Consider the following 24,017-nt stretch of genomic DNA (forward strand, 5'->3'; position numbering starts at 1 on the left):
AAAACGTGGGAAGAACAGCAGTAGTATGAAGGCAGGTGTCTGAGCCCTGCTGTACAGCCCAAAGCCCTGCCTGTGCTCCTTTCCCCCCAAAGACACGATGTAGTAGTGCACACAGAGTTGTTGCACACAGCACTCTGATCACTGGACCGGAGAGATGCTCACCTGCAGGACTCTGATACCCACAAATCCCATCAAAACCAAGTGCTGGTGATGAGTCTCTTTTTAACAACTATTTAAACAAGTCCTCTTGGGCACATTTTGCAGTCTTACAGTGCACACTCTTCCCTTTTAGAGGAGGATTTAGAGCCTCTGATCCATGCATTTTCAGACCTGACTACCATGCTGCACTGTGCTAAAGCCCAACCAAGTCCAAGGATGATGTCGTTGGTATGGATGCCACGGCCAACCTATGGAGCAGAACAGGCTAATGCAGATGTCTTAGCGGCCATGTGTTCAGAGCTATGTTGACGGCTGCTAGCCCTCAGTGAGGCAGCAAAAGCACAGCTTTCACTGGGAACCAATGGCCAAAAGCCAGTAATCAGAAAACCAATTCTCTACCTGACTCTATGTTTGTTTGTAACAGCATCTTGGGACACCACATTCTTGTGCCTCCCTTCCTCTACCTGTGAAGTAGAAATTGTGATAAGTGACAGTTACTTTGTTGGCAAAGCATATTGGAGATCTGTGGCTGTCACCAGTTTGAGTCTTGAACAGGCTAGAAAGTTGCTCCTTTCTTCAGGCTTCAAAGCGATGACTACAACCACAGTCATGCAGATTTATTAATAAGCTGTCTCCAGCTGTGGAACTAATTCCTGCCAGATTATCAGGCTCAGCTCAAGAATTTTAACCTTTCAAGTATGTTGTTACTGACATGTGTAATAATTAATCCAGTACAAAAGAAACCAATTTTCCAAACTAAGCACAGTTAATAAGCTTTGTTGTCAGTAATTGGGCCTGAAAGTATCTGATGAAGTTGAAGAATGTGTTGCATAGGCAACTGTACTGTTGGATTATGCAGTTGCTAGTTCAGGCCAACAGGATTCTTGCTACTAATAATGTTAAACTGTTAGGTTTAGTACTTTAAATAGGCAGCAAAATCAACAGTTGAGTGTGAGTTCTTTTTAATACTAGAGAACTTTTACATTGTCAGAGCAATGCAAAGGATAGTTGAGTTGGTGAAAAGTCACCCTTCCCCTCTCTGGGACATTCTAGAGTGACTTCTTGAGAGATATGCCTCTGTAGCCAATGGAAGTGATGCATCCATTTTTTCTTTAAGAACATGGGCCTAAACCTAAAAAATTCTTCTTAATAACATATTCAGTGTTTATGCCATTAGAAAAAGATTTGTATGTCCTAATAAAATATGTCTTGTATATCTTCATTCCAGGTTTGACGTTTCTCCTGGAAGAGTCTTACTTGCAAGAGATTAACATTTGCAACTTGGCCAGTCAGGGAGGACTGAGGTGGTAGTGGACATCTGAGCTGCAGGAACACATTCAAGCATTATAAGAAGTTATCTGTCAGTGGCAGGCTGTCTTGACTGCTCTTGATATGAGTTAATTCCAAATAGCATTTAAGCATAGCAAAAATGTTTAAATGAGCCCCTGTCGTGGACAAGATAAGTAATCATACTGCAGTTTACATTTGAACACTCCAGCCTAATCACACTGAAAGAATCCTCATTTTCCTTGACCTTCCAAGCTTATCCTATTCAGCAGAAGCCTAGGCTTGCCAATACTGTTCAACTTACACTATGTTTATTTTTCACCCTTTGGTGTTATTTCAGGTTTTAATCCCATGCCAATTACTAGGATTAGTCTCGGTAGCCCTTTTAGTCATGCTTTGTTTCCTTAAGAGCTGACCTTAAGACAAGTCACTTGGTTCTGCATCAAGTACTCAGGAAGAACAAATCTTATTTAAATCAGCAGGAAGACATGCTTTTCCTAGTGCAGTGCCATTATTAGTGAATTCATCAATCTGCTTCATGACTGTATTTCTGAGGCATAACTGACCACTAAAGGAGATCTCTTGTGTACAAGTGTCTTGCTTGCAGCTGGTCAGACATGGCACCTTTGGTATGTAATACATTTATTAAGATGTGATAGTCACCAGCAGATTATTTTTCTGGAACATAAGGGAGCTTATTTAAATGTGGCTCTGGTTGATACAAATTAGAACATATAGAATACCTTGTGGCCTCTATAGTCACTAAGAAACACATCAGAAATAAAAAAAAATCAGGCCAAGGAATGCAAGAATATACAGCCTCATACAGATGTAGGATTTTCTAGTATGGCCTAAATATAATACATAAAGTAGTATGTATTTCCTGGATTATTTTTTATATAAAGCAATTTCAACTAGCAATGACCTATAAAGTGCACGTCAAACAGAGCTGGTGCATAGAAATGACTGAGGTGTGTGGAGAGAGTGGGGGGCCTTAGGGCTGATATCTGTAGTAAAATCATACTGGCTGCAGTAGGGGCAAGATTAGATCCATAAGCAGAAAATTAGATGTGTTCAGTTGAAGACTAAGTTCACTTCTTATTTCAGGGTAGAAACAAATTTTACCCCATGATAAGTGCCTTGGAATTGTTAAATCTTTTCATATGATTACACCATTTGTTGCCCTTTGAGAAGGACACAAAAAGTATAGACTGAGGTTAAGTAGGTCATTGGCTGAACCATCTAATTTGTCTTGCATTCTTCAGACACTATCTCTGAGCTGATAGTTTGAAAAGCAAAAACAGCTTTGCAGGGTTTGTTAATAGCAATGAACCAAACGTGCTGCTAGGACTGGGCTAGAGGAGCTAAGAACTACATTTAATTATCAAATCAATGTCAATTAAAATTGAACTCAATGATTCAAAATTAATTATATAGGTCACAAAATGAGTGCAGCCAAAAAGCAAATTATCATGTCAATGTATCGAGGTAAGTCAATTCTTTAAATAAAAATCAGAAATAACAATAGAGTTTTAAGTCCCAGTTATGGGTGTTTTCCAAAGTAGAGAAATTAAGAAAATTGACTTAGGCAATTAGTGTTCAAAACAAGTTACTATACTTCAAAGTAACCTGCTACCCTCTTTTAACCCTCTCCTTTCCCCATGGCCTGAATCAGACAGCTGGATTTACCAATTTTCATTTCTCTCTATAGCTGGCAGAGTCAAACTGGCAAGCAGCTGAGTCTTAAGTTCACCTGCTGCATTCACCAAGGTACAATTTCCAGGTGACAAAGTTGCTGTGATACTGCAGGTACAGTGCTCACTGTTGCATCTGTGACTTAGACTCCAATGAGGGCAAGCTGCATGTACTCATGCACTGTTCTGTGCCTCAACAGGAGTTGCAAGATTGGCATTGCACAGACAGAGAGTACCAGAACTGCTCTGGGCACAGATAAAGAAGCAAACCAGGTTTTTAAGGGGGTTTTTTTTGTCATTGTTTCTCAAAATAGAGTATTGGGTGGAGACAGCAGTGCTACTCTAAGCCAATACTTTTCTTTGCCAGTGTTTGAGATCACATTCTCAAATGTTGAAAAAACACATGAGGACAACATGGTAAGACGCAACTCCTGACTGACCTGATACCAGTGGTGCTACATTATCAAGAGTTGGGAGAGCTGTTGTCTTCTGTTTGATTATCACCGCCTTAGAAAACTGACCAGTTTTGGGGTAAGCAGAAACACCTGAAGAAAGCTGAGGGGTGACTTGGGTCATGGGAGTGTAAGGATAAAAAAAAAGAGGTGGAGGCAGGTACAGAACCTGCGTCCCATTTGCTAATGAATGCATGTAGCATCAGAGTATTTCACATTAAGTGGAACAGCTTTCATAGGGATATTGAGTGCTTAAAATAATTTATAACTTGCTGGTTGGAGCTGGCTCTTAGGAGATGGCAGTTGTGGTATCTATCAGGAGAAATTTGAACATTTGTTTCCCATATACCAGTAGCTCCGTAATTAACTAGGAACAGTACCACTCTCGTGAAGGCAAGAAAAAAATGTTTGTGCTACAGCTACTAGGAGATGCAAGTCTAGAAGGGTTATCCTAAAATGACAGGCATTGCTCTACAATCCAAACTGAGGAAGGTAAGTCAGAGAGGGCTGGGACTTCATAGCTCTTGGCATGTCCTCCTGGCCAAGGCAGTGCAAAGGCAGACTGTGCTCTGGCATCAGGGAGTCACTCCCCAGAGAGGGCACATGTCCTCCTCCACGGTGCAGCCTCTGTGCCATGCTCCAGACTATGGTCCTCTGGGAGCATGCTCCTCAACCAAGAATAATTTTGGAGCTATTTATGTCTGACTGTTTTCAGTGGAAATTAAGGGTCTATCATTTTACAGAATCTGGAGCTTAGTCCATAGTTTCCTTGATTCTTTATTTAAAAATAAAAAGAGAAACACAAAGTGAAAATGCCTTGTGTTTTTAGGGGGTTATTTTGCTGCCTTTCTGAATGAGAGTTAATGATGTTACCATATGTCTTGTAATTCACCATACATGTTTGCATGACACAATACTAAAAAAAACAAAAAGGGAGAAGGAAGTTCCCCAGTCAACATGTAGACAAAAATAGGGATAGGAGGAAGAATTAAGAGAGAGAAGTTGGATTGTTTAGAAGAACATGGCCTTTGGAGTTGCAATACTGAGGTCAACAGAATTCTTCAGTCACTGAAACTTATGTTGAAGTTTCTTGCCCTTGAAAAAAGGCATCAGGCCCACAAGACCTAGCTTTGCCTTGATTATCTCTGGTAAATTTTATTTCCTTCAGCTTAATGTTTCCCAAGATATTAGTCCACAGTCAGTCTGAGGCTGCAACAATAAAATCTTGTTCTCACTAAGATGAGAACACATGGGAGATTGTCTATTTGAAAATTCCTATTTCTAAAATTAGTGTATTTTAACCAGCTTTGGCAACCACCACCAAGAAGAGCCCTGAAAATATGAGGGGCTGGGTAAATAGAAAGTTTTATTGACACAGCTTTCAGCCTTACTACAAGGAAAAGGCTTGAGAGTATAATATTATTTCAACATGTAATGTGAAGCTTTGACATCCCCCAAAGTATAACTGATGGTTAGCAACCAGCTTCTCCATTTATTCAGCTCACTGGAAGAGCACTTGATGTTTTGGAACTGTGTGACCATCAGCCATTCATCAGACCTTATGTCAGCCCTGCCCATGATAGCTCAACCATGAGAAGCATTATGGCTTATCTCCAGGAGTTTCTTCATCTAAAAAGAGGGAGTATGACATCTTCTTGCTATGTATTCAACTTAAATGAAAGAAGATTAACAAGATGAAATCTGTGTTCATAGACAATCTCTGAAGAGTATTATAATATACTCAGTTACAAAGTACACAGTTAAATGAATGTCACTGTTGCTATTGCAATAGGTATTTGATAAATGGCAGTACTGAAGGTGCCAGCTTTATACTTCAAACAAAGTAATTGTTGTTTAATGTTTAATGCTCTGTATCCATCACTGTAGCGTTCAAGAAAGTATCATGATGTGTTTTTTCAGGTGATGTTGCTCTAAATTGCAAAATCTACAACTGAGCTCAAAATGATGAAATGAAATAAAAAATGAGCAAGCCAAGGCAAAATGTGTTTTTCAAACGTGAACTAAATATTATCTCAAAAAGCAGATTTTTTTGGTGGTTCAGGATACCATCTTGTAGCAGAGATCCTACTGACAGGACTCTTTTCTCAGTTCCTTTATAAATATTGTGGGTATTCCAGATCAACTGTATTAAGCATTCCTCCCCTTGCCATCTAACATCATAAATTCTTATTCCATACAATCTTTTTTGACCATTCAGAGCCAAACCTTTCCTTTTCTTAGGCTGTCAGTTCTTGTTACAGGGCACTAGGTCCTCTGTTCATCTTCAGGCTCAGCTCACAAGAGTCTCTGAGAATCACTATTTCTTTTTTTAGCAAAAGGGACACCCCAACCCTGCATTTGGAAGCATTGCACCATTTAGGCATGTTTCCACAGCAACACTGTCTATTTTAAGTTGTATCACCAGAAAAGAAGGAGGCTGCCATCCATCCACCCACTTACCATCTCCCTCTAGACATTCTGTCCTTTTGTATTTTACATCATTTAACTAGTGGGCTTTCCCTTGTTTGGAAAAAAAACAAACAAACCCAACACCAGAGCAGTTAGCATGTACTTTGTTGTGACATCATTCTAGACAAATCCTTGATGAACACTCAGCCGCAGGTATTGATTGAGTTATCTCATGAGTTGCCTAAGCAGAAGAACATACTGCTTCCTTGTCCAGCTGGAGCAACACTGAATAAAATTAAGCCATGTCAGAGTTCTAGGTTGAAGATCTTTTCAAATGCCTTGACACGTACTAATTATACTGAACTTTCAGCTCAGTGTAGCCCAATACAGCCCATTGCCACAGTACTAATTCCATACAGCACAACCTGGTAGGTGCAAATTGCTTCATTTCAAAGGATTTTACACTTCTCTGTCTCAATGTTGCAGACATAAAATCATGTTTCTCCAAGAAATTAGCCAAGAAACTATCCAAAAGAGTACAAATGTTGAGATTCCTGCTGTAGTTTCCTAACTTCCCCATTAGCATCCATTCTCCATTTTGATGCCCTTGGTTAACTTCTTGTCTTTGAACTCCTACTCTATGAGACACGCTTTTACTGATCCCCTTCAAATATCTATTTGTTGGCGTACTCAACTTTAAGACTGTGGCTTTATATCTTTAAAGTACAACACACTAAACTCGACCTTGTATTCAGCATAAGTAGGCACTGTCATGTTTAATAGAAGATGAGTAGTGGGAGATCTCTGCAGGCTTTGTGGCAGGTTTGCCTAATAAACACCCTCTGGTTTCTTCAGCTTTCCTCATCTTTCGAAACAGGTCATGGATGAGGTATAAAAAGCCCTCAGAGCAGAATAAGGCTTTGTACCAAGCACTGCTGAGCTGCAGAGGGGGAGATGCACGAGAAAGCAGAAGGAGCTAGCTGGGATGCCATTTTACAGGCTCTGTCCTTGCTGTCTGTGATAACTGCTGATTTCATTGCAGAGATCATTTACAAAAAGGAAGAGAGCCCTTCACCCTTTTTGTCCACTGATGCCAAATTTTCTTGTTATTAATTTATCAATCACAGCATGTTTTATACTAAAATTATGGGTGTCATAATATTGCTGCTGCTAAATATATGCCAAGCCTCCTTACCATAAAAAACCCTCATTGACCCCCCACTAAAGCTTAATTTTTAAGTCATTTGTGAATCACTGTGGGCACTGAAACTCACCCTATTTCTCTCTCTTTACGTGGGGAGCCCAGGACCTTAAAGCAGAAATTTTATCTGTGCAGTAAAAGTATGGCTCATTAATGTGGCTTGGTGTTGATATATCCATTGGGAGAGCTGCACCTTAGCTAACACCTTTGAAATGAAATGTACAGCAGCAGAGAAAGTTCTGATTTAAGGAAGCTGAATGTGTTCATAATACGACATGCTCATCTATTTGAAATTTTGTTTTTAAACACTTTTCCCATTCTTCTCTCATACCACACAGACTGTGATAAAATACTATTTTCAGTTTGGTGATAGGTTGTACTGGGTTTTTTTAATGGAACTTGACTGAGTTAATTTTTATCTCATCTTAGCATAAGCCTCATGTGATGCAAATCCACAGGCTTCACTGCACCAACATATAGGCAAAATTTGCTGAAGGAAGACACAGAGTACACATAGGGTACTCCCTGGGAAAGGGTGAATTAAAGCAGCAGATTGTTTATTGTGCATGAGAATGAAGAAGGAAAGGTTCAGGTAGCATCCAGTATTTTATGTCAGGGAGAGGTAGATTTTACCCACCCGACATGATCACACACCTCTTTCCCTATGCTATTACAAAAAAAATCCCACTACTGAACTCAGATATGTTTAAATACTTTGAAAGGGGCTACTATATAACTGGCTGTGTGGGAAAGAAGTGGGAATTTAAGCAGGTAATGAGTTGTCTGAGAAAGAAAGCAACAGACTGTGCCTTTCTTACCAGACAGGGAAACCAGAGAATCACATCCCACTACAGTGAATAATCAGTGGCAATCTTAATCTGATAATAATTTCATAGTATTCTCTAGAAAAAGGTAGGAAATATTTAGAATTTAAAAGTATTGGTATCTCATATGCTAATACTAAAAAAATAGTAGTAAACAGTGAATCTATAATGACTCTAAGATACTGCATTTCTGCCACATGGGAGTGAATTGGATGCAAAATCTGTGATAAGCATGGCAAGAGAAACACTGTTGGTGAACAATAATTTCCAGTTTGGTTAAAGTGTCAAAAGACAGAAAGAAGACAGTTAATATGAAAATGTACAGTCCTTCAGAGTATATTCTCTCACTGTCTACCTCTGATGCATTCAGCTCACACTCAGCTCTGCTTTCACATTTCGGTGACTACACCAAATTGCAATTACAAATTGAAATTACACCAAACACGAACCTGCTTCTTGCTGCCGTGAAAAGTAAATTGCCATCCTCCTTTCACTCTAGGATTTCATGGGCTCGGACAGAAAGCAGGGTCATTGCAGAATAGAGCTATGGGCTTCTTGGAACCCTGCATCTCCTTGTTACTGAAAGCCTGGGAAGATTTGCTGTGAGAAACCATCATCACAAAACTCGCTGCAATCTGCTTAGCTCCCACAGAGGATAAAAATTATACAGTCAGAGGGAATAGTCTTTTCTAATACTATCCTGTCTTGAAACTCCCATTTCCAGTTAAAACAGTGAAAAGCTGACAGCTGAGTGTCTGCTATAGGAATATCTGATCTCTCCTGAGAGCTTCTCGCTCAGATTATTGCCCCCAGAGGGCTGTGATGAGGCGAAGACCTCTGTCTCTCCCACGAGAAGGAACAAAGGGTGAACTAATGATGCTGGGGTCACTCAGCTCCTCCTACACCTCTTTATGTGCTCAGGACACACAGCTGTGCAGCTGACGAAGTCACATGAAGTCTGGCTCCCCTTTTCTTTGTGAGAAAGCAGGTGCATCTCCTCTCTGACTGCTCTGAAATGTTCCCACCCGGAACAGTCCTGCCGTCATCCTTTTAGTGTGCAGCACAGCCATTGAGGGACATTATGAGATGAGGTGGGCTGCTGTGACAATAATACCTTCTGCAGCTTTTTATGTCTTACATCCTACATTGGAGCCATTGCCTCCCAAGCATCTCTAGCACAGAGAATCATAGAATGATTAGGGTCTTGGAAAGGACCTTAAAGATCATCAAATTTCAGTATGTTAGAAGCTGGAAAACTGACTATGTATTTGTTTTAGCACATCCAAAGTCTATGAAAATAGTGTCTGGGAGGACTCCGCCTTCTCAGACTGTGACCTGTTTAGAAAGCGTTACCCTGAGAACTCTCCCAGAGAAAACCAGGAAGTTTTCCATAGTCGAACCCAAGGATTAAATCGGGAAGAACAGAGAATCACTTTCTGTTGTGAGCAGATCTATGTCTTGTCTACAACCACATCCACTATGAAATTAATTAAGAGGTGGATGGCTTTCCTTATTTCACGCGAAGGTAAACGTAGTAAGATTGGCCAGGACTTGTTCAATATGAAAGTTCACATCCCTTCTAATTAGAATGAAAACGTTATTTTCCAAACTGTCACGAGGAGAAATACTTTTTAAACACTCAGCAAGCCCTACTACAAAACCGAATTTTTTGCTTAAAATGAAAATCCCAGCAGCTCCGTCGCTTGACCACGCATAGCGTCTTCTTTTCTTCCCTCCCTCCTTCCTCTGTGTCACCTCTTCCAGAAAAGCAGCTCTGACGGGGAGTTCCAGAGGGCAGAGGAGGGGTTGTCTAATGCTGGACCTTTCGCGGGCGGGCCGGTCCAGAGGGGCGGCAGGGGGTGACAGCGCCGTGTCCGGCAGAGGGAGCGACAGTGGCAGCGGTGCTTGGGACCGCCCCGGCGCCCATTGGCTCGGCGGCTCCGTATGGGGCTCGGCGCGGCTCCATAAAGGCAGCCCGTCCGCCCGTCCGTCCGTCTGTCCCCGCCCGGCCATGCCCTCGCCACCGCCCGCCCTGCCCTTGCTCCTGGCTGCCTGCTGCCTCTGCGCCCTCCCGCGGGGCTCAGGTACGTCCCGGCACCGGGAGGCGGGGGCGGAGAGGGGAACACGGCAGAACCCCGAAACATTGAAAGGGTCGTCTCCCCTTTAGGGGCGCCGTCGGGGCTGGGCTCCGCGGCATCCTAACGCTGCCGTGTCCCTGCAGGGTTCCCGCAGCCTTTCTCGCGCTACTGGGACGGTGTGGAGCTGCCCCAAAAACAGGTACGTCTGTCGCTGCCGTCTGACAGCGATGCGCGGTGGACAGGTGGGACAGAGACGGTCCAACCCGGGACGGGCTGACCGGGAGAGGTGGGAAACGAGACTCGCCCGTGGCAGGGAAATGAGGAAGGAAATGGGAAACGGACTGGGAATACCTTATGAAATCCCTGAGGGAGGAGGGAGGCTGGCGCCCTTTGCTGCCCGCAGAGGTAGGTGGGACAGGTGTGGGCAGGGGTGTGATGTGCATCAGGGTGCAGAATAGGATACCTGGGTAACCAAAAGCCGGGAAAGCTAATAACCAGCCAGTCCCGACTCCCCCAGTGAAAACACAGATCATAAGGTATGATAGACACACTGCTAATGTCTAATCTTTACTTTTTAAAGCAACTGGCACTGTGTTTCAGTCAGTGGATGGAAATGTCCAATGAACCCCAGGTAAATTGACTCTGGTAATGTGTTTGATCTCTCTTCCAGACATAGTAATTGTCCTCTATAACGCAGAGCACTGATGTCTGCTGGTGGCAGAGCCTCTGCCAGAGAGCCAGTGGCTCTGGAGAGCAGGGCGAGTTTGCTGGTGTATGTGCTCTCCTCCCTGTGGAGCTAATACAGACCTAGAGAAAGAAAAAAAAAAGTTTTTTTCTTGCCATCCCAGTAGTACCTAACACTGAAGCAAGAAGCGCCAGACAGTGCTGCAGGAGTTATAGGTCCTGTCTGGTCCCCTGGGTGCTTGGTGGGTTGATGGGTTTTCTCTGGGGTTCTCAGAGGAGAGGGGAGTGAGAAGAAATTTTCACAGCTCATTTCTGCTCTAGTGTCTCTAGTCTCTGCAAACACTTTGAAAAAAAAAATCAGTATCTGAAAGCTCAGCCCCACTGCATTTGATATCGAGCCCAAGGGTCATTTTCAAAGAGGAGAGAAAAATATTTGCAGGATCAGGAAGTATCTGGAAATTTTAAACATTTTGTGCTGTTTTTTTCTTTCTGAAATATTTCAGTTTTTTAAACCAAAACCTGAGGAAAACAGTTCCCAGAGTCCATTGTTCAGGTGTCTTCACTTCCTTTGGAGCTGTAGTTATTTCTCATCTAATGTGATTGCATACATAAGCAAACCACTGTCCTGTAGCAATGAGTATGGGACAGTGTATTTCAGTATACAGTTAAAGATTATAGAATTGATCTGCTGAAATGCTTGTAGATGAAAATAAGCATAGATTAAAAATGCCAAACCCCAAAGCTATTCCTAGAAGAATTAGCATAGAAAAATGTATTTTAAATGTAAGAGGTTGATTTAGGTCTCTTTATAGCACAAAACTGTATTGACAATAGTAGTATTGTGTGTATTCTCCTCATACAAAATAGTTTTTCAGGTCATAATAGCATCAGTAGATCTTTCCCTGCTCTGAATGGTTTTAGTGAATCTAAATTGTGCTGGGATTAGAATCAAGCCTGGAGAAGAGGAGAGTGAGGGGAGACCTCGTTGCAGTCTACAGTTTCCTCGTGAGGGGAAGAAGGAGGGTAGACAGTGATCTCTTCTCTGTGGTGGCCAGTGACAGAGCCTGAGGGAATAGCCTGAAGTTGTGTCAGGGGAGGTTTAGGTTGGTTATTAGAAAAAGGTTCTTCACCCAGAGGGTAGTTGGGTACTGAAACAGGCTTCCCAGAGAAGTGGTCACAGCACCAAGCCTGACAGAGTTCAAGAAGCATTTGGGCAATTCTCTCAGGCACGTGATGTGATTCTTGAGGTGTCCTGTGCAGGGCCAGGAGTTGGACTTGATGATCCTTGTGGGTCCCTTCCAACTTGGCAGATTCTGTGATTCTGTGAAAACTTGTACACCACATCCTTCCAGTAAATGTATTAAAGTACTGTTTGGGTTTTTTTCAGATCTCCAGCTCTGTTTTGGATCTCTGTTATTCCATATTCAACAGCATGCATAAAAATGAGGTAGGCTGTAATTACTTTTGTTTCAAAGCACCCGCTCCTTAAAATTAAAAAGCAAGCCCTCCAAACCTGACTTTTTGACTTTTCTCTCCAAATAAATGTTTTAAGAGATGTAGGAGAGTATATAAAAGATTATTTCTTCTTGTTAGTAGTTTGTATGTAATTCTGAACTACATTAAACTATATATGAAATTGCTGGGTTTCACCAATTCAGAGCTCAAGAACCAAAACATTCTCTTACAGCCAGTCAGTATTTAAACCTGACTCTCACTTTTTAATAATACAGGGTTAACTATGCTACAAATGTACATAAAATTTGATCAATTGCATAACTTAAATCATGCTGAACATGGAGGTATATGATTTGCTTTACCAATTTTAATAGTCTATTTGAGCTTGAGGGGTTTTTTGTGTTTCTGACTCAGATTAAAAAGATTAAATTGAGGAGTTATTGAGTATAGCTTTTTTGCTGGTGCAGTCATATTAGGTCCCAGCTCAATGTCCTCTCTGCTTTATATCACTTTTTTATTATCACCACTCTATTAAGAACTTTTTCCATAAAATTCACTCAGCCCCTGGGTATGTTAAAAAGGCCAATTTACTTGTGGAGTTTGAGTTCTCTGTTGTCTCAAAATGGGAGTAGATTGTTCAAGACAAAAATAGAAAGTATTTTGACATACGTTTCAGTATCTCTTCTTGCCAGTGTCTTTAGCTTATTATAATTCCAAGCATACTTTCCTAAAGCAACCATAAAACTCTATCATATTGAACTTGATTGTATAAAAAATTCTAATATTTCAGTCATAAATGTCTAATAAATGTTTTTGAGTTTGATATTGACTCCTATGCTTCCACAGCTTAGCTAATGAGGGAACATACAGAATCATCTAGTAACTTTGAACAGAGTCCTTTTTACCTTTCAAAAAATTCACCCTCTGTTATGTGCCCTCAAGATTGGGAGCTGAATCTTATAAAATATCCTTTCAAAAATATGACTAATATCAGCTATATATCTGCAATATGATTTTTAGGTGTGGTCTAATTAAAGTGGAAGATTGAATATAAATGTGAAATATGGAAAAAGAACTATGTAAAGTTTTACCCAGCTGATCAAATCTATTACATGAAGTTGTACTTTCTTAGCCCACAAGGAATCTTGTGTCTATGTAAGACTCAAACATGAGTCTATATGTAGTGCACCCAATGAAACAGTTATGAAATCCTACTGATTTCAGCTGAACTTCAACTTTCACCATCATACTGTATTTATGGGAATTTAAAAAAAATTAGTCAGAGTTATAGATTATGTACAGAATGTAGGTGGTGTTTCAAGAGAAGGAATGAGGCCTAAGCACTATGAAAGGCAAAGTCAATGGCAATTTGGGACTTGAACTCCACCTGGGGAACTTAAAACATTTTGTGAGAACTAAGACTATTTAACATCAATGTCTAATGACACTTACAAAGAAAGCAAAAAGAGCTATCTAAACCTAGCTACATCACAATCACCTCACTGAACATTTGCCTAAAGTCAAACCAAGACACTGTTTAGAAGCTCAGTTTTTACCATGTTTCTTCCACATAGTAACCTCTCACTGTTATAAATTAGCTAGGATAGTTGACACTGCAGGCTAAGTCATGAGTCAGTGTCTATCTTTGCTTGGTATGTAATAATCATATCAGAACAACGGTAGCATTCACACTGTCTCTTTGATGTACTCTCTTCTTTGCATCCTTAAAGCACCTTGATTGAGCAAACACTTTTTTCTTCCGTAGTGTTTTATAGCTCTGTAAGTTGATGTCAGTTGCTCTATAAATTGTCTTGAGGCTTGAACCAAAGAAATCCTCTTCTCATACCGTGACTCAATGATCCTTGTGGGTCCCTTCCAACTCAGCATATTCTGTGATTCTGTGAAATGTGATTCCCTCCTTCTTGCTCGTATATTTTGTCTTTTAAAATTCTTCCTCTCCAGTTTCCCATCTGCATGTTTTCCTGTTTTCACCCCCTGACTTCATGTCCTTGCTCATTTTATGTGCTTGTTTTTCAAGCCCACCCCAAGTAACTAAACCCAACTGTTCCTATGGCACACAAAGCCATCCCATTCCTGGCTGGCTGTGAGCATGCAGCCTGGCAGCCATGTCATGGGCAGGATGGCTCCCAAACAAGGCTGCAAGTTCAGGGCTGTGTTAGATGAGGAGCTTAGTCTGCTCACATAAAGTCATGGGCAAAGTTTCTATTCCTTGATGTAAGGCTGAGTAGAAAAATGAGCAATTTTCTGAAGAATAAAGATTTTAGAGGAAGGCTTAAAACCAGCAATCATTCTTGGGTTAAAACCAAGGGCAGTCTGAAAGGTGAGGAGCAGCCACATTTTAACAAGGTAAGAGCTATCAGTACAATTCAAGCCTGAGGAGTAGAGCTGCTGCATTTGCTCCAGGGTGAGCTCTGCTTCCCCTACCAGAGCATGGCTGCGCTTTGCTGTACAGCGAGGGAAGCATATTGAGTGATGGTAATGAATGCAGTAACATTGATTAAGGCAAGGCTTGAAATCAATCTTTAGAAAGATCCATTTGCTGCTGTTCCAATATCTGTGATAAGTGTAAAGTTATCTCTCTTCTCATGTGGAGTGCACCAGCCTCATCAGTAATAGAGGGTCTGTACCAAACCAAAGAAAAGCTGGCATGTTGATTAACTTACACTATCTGCTTGCAGGAATCACAGATTGCTTCTGCAAAGTTTACAAAGAAGGTATGTAAATGTGAAGACAAGCAAGTAGCAGTGGGCAGGGAAGTACGTCCTTTTCCTTGTTTCTTTTGCTGCTTTTTTAAAGTCAGCTTGGGGGTTTTTTTCAGTGGTTGGGAAGTGATCTGTGCAGACCCTGCTTATACCTACCCTATGTGTAAAGATTTCTTTTATACCTTTTCTAAACCCTGTGAATCTTTAATTTTGGTAATTTAGTATATTTACACTAGACAGAATGGATAAGTTCTTGACAATGCCCTTTGGGCATTAATTTTTAATCAGCATTCCAGATGAATGGGCATTGGGGACTATCAACATCTTGTTTGCATACTGCTGAAAAAGGCATGAATTATCAATATTCTGATAGAATGGTACCAAAATTTGTCAACAGATCTATTGAACTGAGTTTAAAGTACTTTGTTATTATGTTTTATTTTACAGGACAGTCATGGGACTCTGGGACGGCCTTTTTTCCTTTTCAGGGTATCTGAATCTCTTACCTTCTAAAGATTCTGAATCACAGACGATATATGTCCATATAACAGGAAAGCTGTTTCCCTTCACCAATTCTTGCTGCAGTTGTTTTGAGTAGAGGCCAAATATCCCTTGCTTGAAAGCTGAGGGAGCCATTTGCTTAAAAAGCTCTGATTTGACTAAAAAAAACCAAGATAATGAGAACTTGAGTAGTAATGGATTACACACATTTTTTTGTTTGAAGATATGCTGCTGCAAGTGTTTTATCTTGAGCCAAATCACCCATGTGGCTTGTATCTCCAAGACTGTCAAGGTGCACTGATGGTAAATGCGTTAGATAAAATGTGCCTGAGCTGACTGCCCACTTGGCCTGAAAGGTCCAGCCAGTAAGTGATGTCACACTGCATAACAGAGTGAAAAGCCAAAGCAAAATTATCATAATTTCTCTCATGCCTTTCACCCATTGGCTTGCTGAGCTATGACATGGTCTAATGCCAAATGAGCTGGTTTGGACACACTCTGATTAACAAAAAACTAACTTCTAGGAATATTTTCAACATATTTTAAAAAATTAAAAGTATTATCAGGTAGGTCATATCAGGTAACCAGAGTCCCAATTAACTGTCATTTGCATTTTAGCTTACTTCAAGTGTGTCCAGCCAGGTTCTCTCTGTGCTGGTATTTGTATATTCTTTCTTAGGCATGTGCAATTCCCCAAGGGATTGAGACCAAAACCCTGAATGAGAATAATTAAAGCCAGAATTTTAGCTGTTTGGACAGAGGCTGAATGAATATTTCTCAAATTCAAACATACAACCCACCCTGCACGGATCCCCTGATATTTGATATAGGAAATCTTACTGCAGTCTTCTTATACAGTACGCTGTCTGCATGATGGTGATTTATTTTGGTGTGCTTATAAATCTGGTATCAAGTACTTCTGCACAGTCATCTAATTAATATATTTTTCAGCCTCGAAATGGAAGAACTATCAAAGGCAGTGGTAAGTGGACATTCAAAAGTGACAAGAATTTGTTCTGATTTTTTCAATAATGATGATCCTCATGACAGAAGGAGTTACTGAGAAGCATTACAAACCTAGTACAAACCTAGATACACATGTGAATGTTTCATATGGTCACTAGGAGATGTCTTGACAGAAATGTGATTTTTAAGGCTCAGGGCCTTAGAGTGTACGCTCTTGACAAAGGGATTGTTTTCTTGTCTCTTTAAGGTTGAGTAAGAAGGAATTTTCATACTCTGCAAAATGATAGAAATGGTACAGAAACTGTAAAGTTTAAAGACAGAGGGTGTAACACAAAAGCTAGACTTTTGTAACACAAAAGCTAGACTTTTTTTGTTCAAAGCCACCTTCAGTCACCTAATCCTACATGAGATCTCCCTAACACTGAATCTGTACATGCAGGTGGTAGTCCTCACATCATAATTAGGACCTTTTTGAGGGTAAACATTCTCTATGAAGAGCAGGGGTGGGGATGTAAGGGAGGAAGAAAATGAGATCTAATAATATCACCTAGCACTTACATATCCATCTTTGAAAGCATCTACTTAAGGTCTAAGTGAGCTTTACTGGGAAATGGACAATATAGTCAATATACCCATGGTCCCTTCTTCAGTCTCTTTTCTTCCAATACTTTATCTCACAATAAAAGATCGCCATTTTTGTTTGCAATCTAAGAATTATTTCCAGCTGTTGACTGAAAGGGGTTTGGTTGGGTTTTCTTTTTTTTTTGGGGGGGAGTTTGTTGTTGTTGTTTTTTGGGGGGATGTGTTTGTTTGGTTTTTTATGATAAAACCTTGAAAAACCCCCCACAATTAAAGAATACCCTTGCTGTATATTCAGGATGAAACTATTTTGGAAAGAAAGGAACCAAAGATTTAAGAGAGTGTTGTAGAGCAACATTGCTACTTGCTTGCTCTGGTCTTAGGCACTGCCCTGGGCAATCTGTTGCTTCTCATAGATGAAAGGAACATGAGGAACTCCATGGATCTCTGGTTTGAGCTGGTGCAGCTGTTCTTGTTGTTAGGTCCATATGTGTGTGGGAAATGTTTCATAGCTCAGTAGCATGTTGGTGTAGAAGCCACTACTCTATACTCATGCCCTAGCCTAACATACAGCAGTAAATTTTATCCATAGCTCAGCCCCCTGAGCCAACCTGGTTGCAAGATGCATTCCATGCTTCCATACTCTAAAAGGTCAGCAGAGTTAGGACATGGAAAAGAGAACAACTGTGTGAGGAGGGAGGATTAATGTTTGAGTACAAATAACAGATTTGGGCACTTAACTAGATGTACAGAAGTGAAACTAAGTCATATTCATCTCAACATAAAACATGACATTGTTTTAATTTGTTTCAGAATACCATGGAATATGAAGTTCATGAGTTGATTTACCAGCTTGATGACTTGGTTTACGTAAAGAAAGGAGACTTCCCATTGCACTGGTTGTCTATTATGTGACTCAGTTGAATTTGCTGTTCCATGTAATAAATTTGCAATCATTAATTCTTGTTGTCCCTTTCTTACTGAAGCCTGTCCTAGACTTCATTGGGCTATAGTGTAGCATTGCCTGGTGCCAGCTGTAATCAAAGGAAAGCAGTCATCTCAATATTGACAATTTTCAAAACCAACAGTGCATTTTATAACATCTTCTTTAATAGGGTCATATACTATAAGCTTGTCCTTTTGACTAGATAATGTATTTCCCCAGAATTTCAGAGTATGCATCCTGAACAACACGGTATTAAAATCATAATGGACATTTTAATGATTTATTTCTTATTTTGAATAACTAAGGACTTGAGTGTGATGATTGATGAATCCAATGCACTTTAAAAGAAGGGGAATAAGTACTGCTGCTACACACAGACATTATTTGATCAAATGATGTATTTTTTTTCAGCCTTGCCTTATTGCCTGTCATAAAGCACAAATGAGGCACTTTGGAGAGATATTCTGAACATCTGCCCTTTTTCTCTGAAATCATACATTTAAACCTGTGGTGTAGCCAATTGTGCTTGCACTGCATAGAGTGTTTTGGTAGGTGGAGACATTTATGGGCACAAAACTTCAAGTACTAAGCAGTTACTTCCTTAGGAAGAAAAGAGCATAGTAAAAGCCAGAATCTGGGGATACGAACAAGGCTGCAATTCCTGAACACAGCATTGGCTTCCTCAAGCCCTTTGTTATCCTTATATCTCCTCTTTGGCTACTCAGTCATAGTACCATGGCATAATACCCTCTCAATTACACTGGCACAGCCACACGTGAACTGGATTGGGAGACACCTTTGTCTTTAAAAACAAACCCTGAGAAACCTGTATTTTGTTGTTTTGTGGGGGATTTTGGGGGGTTTTTAACTGGATGGGTTCCCAATTTGGGCTGTATTAACACAAGTTTGGCTGGTAGGTAGAGGGAAGTGATGAGTTACTTGGCAATTGTTAGGCCACATCTAGGGTGGATTGTTCAGTTTTGGGCCCCACAATACAGGAAGGGCATGGACAAACTGGAGGGAGCTCATGGAGGGCCTCCAAGGTGATGAGGACTGTATCCCTTTCCCCTGAGGAGGGGTGAGGTTCAGCCTGCAGGAGGGATGCCTTCAGGGGTGTCTAATAGACTTTCCAATGCCTATGAGGGTCATCAAGGAGACAGCTGGGCTGCTCACAGAGTGGAGCGGGAGGACAAGTAGCAACGAGCATAAGTTGAAGCAAGAGAGGTCGAAGTGTCCAGGCAGTGCAAACAGTTGTCCAGAAAGGTTGTGCAGTCTCCAGTCCTTGAAGATTTTCAAGACCAGAGTAGACGAAACCTGGTCTGAATTTCTGCTTGGGATCAGACTAGAGACCTCCTGAGGTCCCTGCCAGCTTCAGTTATTCTGTGACATGAGTACAATTTTATGCCTCTAACAGGGTCAAGACCTGGCTGTGTTATACCTCCTGTGCCTCCACCTGGGCAGAGGGTGCTGGTGGGGTGGGGTTCCCAGAGAGGCTCGTCAGTTAAGGCCTATTTGTGCTTTCATAGCACCCTATTGCTGTTGTTCAGTGTGTTGTCAATTCCTGTTGGAAATTATTAGCCCTTGGAAAGACTAGCAAAGGGATGCTTGCTCCTCTGGCTTCTCAGGTATTTGGAGCCAGCTAGGGTATCCCTCTGGAAGAAACAACTAAGCCAAATATAAGTGGTGGAGGTGCACTGTGGTAATGCAAATACATATGAGATAATGATACAAAAGCACAGCAATGGCATTCCTAGCTTATTTCATCTCAGAGGCCAAAGCTGAAGAGTATAAAATTTTGCACAGTTCTGCATAAATATTTGTATTGGTTTTGTCTGGGATAGAGTTTTCTTCATAGCAGTTTTTATGGTGCTATGTTTTGGATCTGTGACCAAAGCACTGTTGATAACAGAGGGATGTTTTAGCTATTGCCTAGCAGTGCTTGCACAACCTCAAGACCTGTTTCCCACCCCACCAGCCATGAGGCTGGGGATGCACAAGGACTTGGGAGGCGACACAGCTGGGAAAGCCGATCCCAACTGCCAAAGGGATATCCCAGACCATGTGGTGTTGTGCTCTGCAATAGACGTTGGGGGAAGGAGAAAGGGACACACACACACACACACACATGTTCAGATGGTGTTTGTCTTCCCAAGTCACAGTTAGGAGTGATGGAGCCCAGCTTTCCTGGAGATGGCCATCACTGCTGATGTGAAGAAATGAATGAATTCCATGTTCTGCTTTGCTTTACCTATTGAACTGTCTTTATCTCAGCCCATGACTTTTCTCATTTTTACCCTTTGAATTCTCTCCCCTATCCCGCTGGGGGAAGTGATCAAGACAACTGAAGTTAAATGACAGCAGTACTGTACCATAGGCAACTCATGCTGTGCTCTCACAATCAGCAGTAGCTTTCTCCACCCACAAGAGGTTTCAGGAATAACATCTACTGGGGCTTTAAAACTGGTTAATAAGACTGATAATAATGGGTGGCAATTTGTGGGTGAGAACCTATCTTATGTTCCTCAGTCATATTCCTGTAGTAACTGTGACTCCTCTGTAAAAAGCACAGAAGAGCTTTTGTTCAATGCTCTGTGCAAATCTTTGCTCCCTGGAGCAATACAAATGTCACGTGTGAAACGGGAGAGATTAAAAATATTGAAATGTAAAGGTCATCCCTGGCCTGAAACTCTTTATGGGCATCCCACTGCAAAACCCACAGCAGAAATTGAGGAGTGCAGACACAGGTGACACCATTAGAAGCACAGAAATATTTCTGCAAAAAAAAAAGAGGTGAAAGCTCAGTTCCCATTGTCAGCCAGAGAAGAGACAAATCAAGAGTGACATGACAAGGTATACAAAGTAATGAGTGAGTTTAGAAGAGTAAATTGGGTGCTTATCCATTCTCTGGTAATAAAAAGCACCAAGGAGAGACACTCAATTACACTGAGAGGCAACACATTCCAGTTGCACAGGGGAATTTTTTTTTCTAACAATCAACTCTTGAAACCAGTTGCTGCAGCTTGGAGCATGTGTTTACAGCTCTGTCGGCTCCTAGGAAGGCAGGCATGTTCAGGAGTGCACACCTTCATGCTGCCTAACTTGACTTGAAAATCACTTCATGCTGGCCCAGGACCTTAAAAGCCTGGCCTGGTGGATCTGGGCTCAGCAAGGCATTGCTCAGCAGAGTGCACAGCAAGGGACCTGGAAATGCAGTCACCTGTGGGGGAGCGAGTGCTGCCCGGCCTCACGACATGCCACTCACCAAAGAGCCAGAGCACGAAGAACAAGAGGAAAGCCTTCTTGGTGTTTTATGTCACTTTGTCTGGTCCTTTCATGACCTTCTGCCTTGGACAGCCTCACTCCCTTCTCAGCTCCCACAGGGAAGACTCACTTACTAAATCTTCAGGTGATGGCAAGCTGGGAGGGATGGCAAGCGCTGGAGGACAAAGTCAGCATTCAGAATGGTGTTGGGAAAGACTGATATGGAAAAAAATACGTACAGCTCACTGAGTTTGAAAGGAAGTTATTACACATACTGAAGAAAAACCAGTTGCAGCTTTGCAGCAAAGGGGATGGGTAACTGTAGACAGTCAAATATCATAATATTGAGGAGAGCACAGAAATACAAAGTGGAATGAATAAGAAGCTGTAGGAACTATCACATGGGAGGTGCTGCACTGCTGACTATAGGTAAGACTTCATGTACAGTGCAATACAGGAGAAGAAAGAGAGAAACCAACAGCAGAGAGGAAAGGCAGAGGTCAAGGAAAGCTGGCACTGAATAAAGGGAGGTTGCTTTGCAAGAAGGAAAGTGTGAGGAGGGGAATGATAAAATGCTTCATTTTAAGCTCACCACTCCCAGCAACAGCCATCCATGCCCATGGATGGATACTGCTGGGAGAGGTGAGCTTAAAATGAAAACAGGTTCATATTAAATCTGACAATTGGGAGAATGAAGTGCTGACTGATAGGCAGAGTTATCTTTTCTTGGTCATAAAAATTTTCCTGGGGAACTGACACCTCACTTGAACTCTAAGTTACAAAAGTCCCAGCTCTGAAATAGCTGCAAGCAGCATTTTCTCTCTTCAGTGTTATATCATGGTGCAGTGTTTATTCCTGTGTTTCATTTGATGAAAGATTAGTACCATTGTATTGTTGAGCACAGAATAATCGAATCATTTGGGTTGGAAAAGGTCTTGAAGATCATCAAGTCCAACTGTTAATCTAGCACCACCATGTTCACCACTAAATCACATCCCAAAGTGCCACATCTACATGTCTTATAAATACCTCCTGGGATGGTGACTCAACCACTCGCTTGGGCAGCCTGCTCCCATACGTGACAACCCTTTTGATGAAGAAATTTTTTCCTAATGTCTAGCATACTTCAGATAGAAATTGCTCTAGCTGCTTCTGGAGAAGTGGAAGTTTCAACCTTGAAGACCCCAGCCCTTACACTTTACATACTTTCAATTTATGATAACACCTGTCACACTAACAGCTGTGAGAAGTGACCTAGAAGCTGTCCTGGGAAGCTTAGTGTCTTTGCTTCTGAAATGCTTGTGTAAAACAAGAGAAAAAATCCCAGCATGGAAAAGGAAGTACATGGATTACAGAATCAATGGAAAAGATCATTTGTGATCTGTGAACTCAGGCTGCACACAAACTGAAGTCCTTTAAAAACACATTGAGAGGATTCAAATAATTGGCAATGAGGGCTGACCAACGGCCAGTGAGGTAACTGCCATGTATGCATGACAGGCAACTCTGTCTAGGAACTAAAACCACATCAGCTGACTGCTTGTCTCCACAACTCTCAGCAGGTAATGTGACAGAAGTAGCTGCAGAAATTGAAAAACCCACTGGAGATTAAAAACCATAGCCAGTTGTGCAGAAGATATGTAACTGCCTGACAGGTTGGCCAAAAGCTGCCAGCATCCCATTTGAGTTTCTCTAATGCATGTTAGGCTGTCAAATGAAGTCCAGCTACAAGATGGATATGCTAATTATTCTAAACATAGGAATGAAATGTTTGTTTATTTGCTGGAATCTTAGAGTCGAGCCATGATCCCAAAATATCTACTGAATGCTTGTGTGGAGATCCCTCCAAAGACTTATCTTACTTACCTGTTCCAGACAACTCACACATTGCAATTACCACCCTTCTACCTCATTAAACAGAGTAAAAACATATCTTTGACTGGGCTGGACTGCATAAACTGTCTTAATCTATACAACTATCACTCTGACAGATTTCTGCACTGAACAACTAGAAGGAGCTGCTAAGTCTCCTTCTCCAGTCATTTCTGAATCTACTTTTCCCACAGTGTATAAACAAAAATATGACTGATCTTACAGCTGGTTATGATTCACCACCTAAATTTTGAAATTTCTTTGGGGCAAAGAACCTTGTACACCAAATACCATCTATCTATTAGCCTGCAACCTGCTGCAAGATCAATACAGGAAGTCTGAATGTGAACGTAGAGCAAACTTGAAAGAAAAATAATTTGCATATCTTTACCACAAAGCTTCGGCACCCAGGGGTTTCTACACAGCAGTTCAGATAGTACCTGCTGGATTACTGCATGGGGGAGATGCATACACATAAATACAGGTTTCTGGATATAGGTCTCCAAATATCAACCATAAAAATACCTAAACATGGACTAAAACTTCCAACAGAAAAGGCAAAAATACAGAATGCACATGAGCGGACCTCAGAGCACAGACAGGCAATCATGTGTGACCCACTGTAAAAGAAGCAAAATCCAGCAGCCTCATTCAGTGTAGCACGAAAGTCATATTTCCTCTCAGGATCCCGGAGTGAATTGACATGCTGCAGCCACCCACCCTGCAGGGCAGCATGACCTCTCCAGGGACTACACCAGAGACTCTGCTACATGAACAAACACCAAAACCAGCCTTTGATTATAACTTGGTAGTCTCATACCACATCTTTTCCCTCATTTTCACAGCTCTGTATAGTCTGCATAGTTCCACAGCCTGTGTATAATCTCAAATATAACTCAAATTCACTACTTTGTGACTTGCAATAG

General features: G+C 41.4%; 1 protein-coding gene across 1 annotated transcript; it reads left to right on the forward strand.

The window, feature by feature from the left end:
• Nucleotides 1–10,037: 10,037 nt before the first annotated feature.
• NMS (neuromedin S) lies at nt 10,038–17,863 on the forward strand. Its single transcript, XM_051806845.1, has 9 exons — nt 10,038–10,110; nt 10,248–10,303; nt 10,685–10,735; nt 12,176–12,235; nt 14,943–14,978; nt 15,414–15,455; nt 16,419–16,449; nt 17,605–17,663; nt 17,826–17,863. The coding sequence occupies exons 1-8, from the start codon at nt 10,038–10,040 to the stop codon at nt 17,658–17,660; spliced, it is 405 nt and encodes a 134-aa protein (XP_051662805.1). The 3' UTR covers nt 17,661–17,663; nt 17,826–17,863.
• Nucleotides 17,864–24,017: the final 6,154 nt, after the last annotated feature.

Source organism: Manacus candei, unplaced genomic scaffold (genome assembly GCF_025592945.1).
Source record: "Manacus candei isolate 608988 ecotype Guabito, Panama unplaced genomic scaffold, ASM2559294v1 h1tg000069l, whole genome shotgun sequence".
NCBI lineage: Eukaryota > Metazoa > Chordata > Aves > Passeriformes > Pipridae > Manacus > Manacus candei.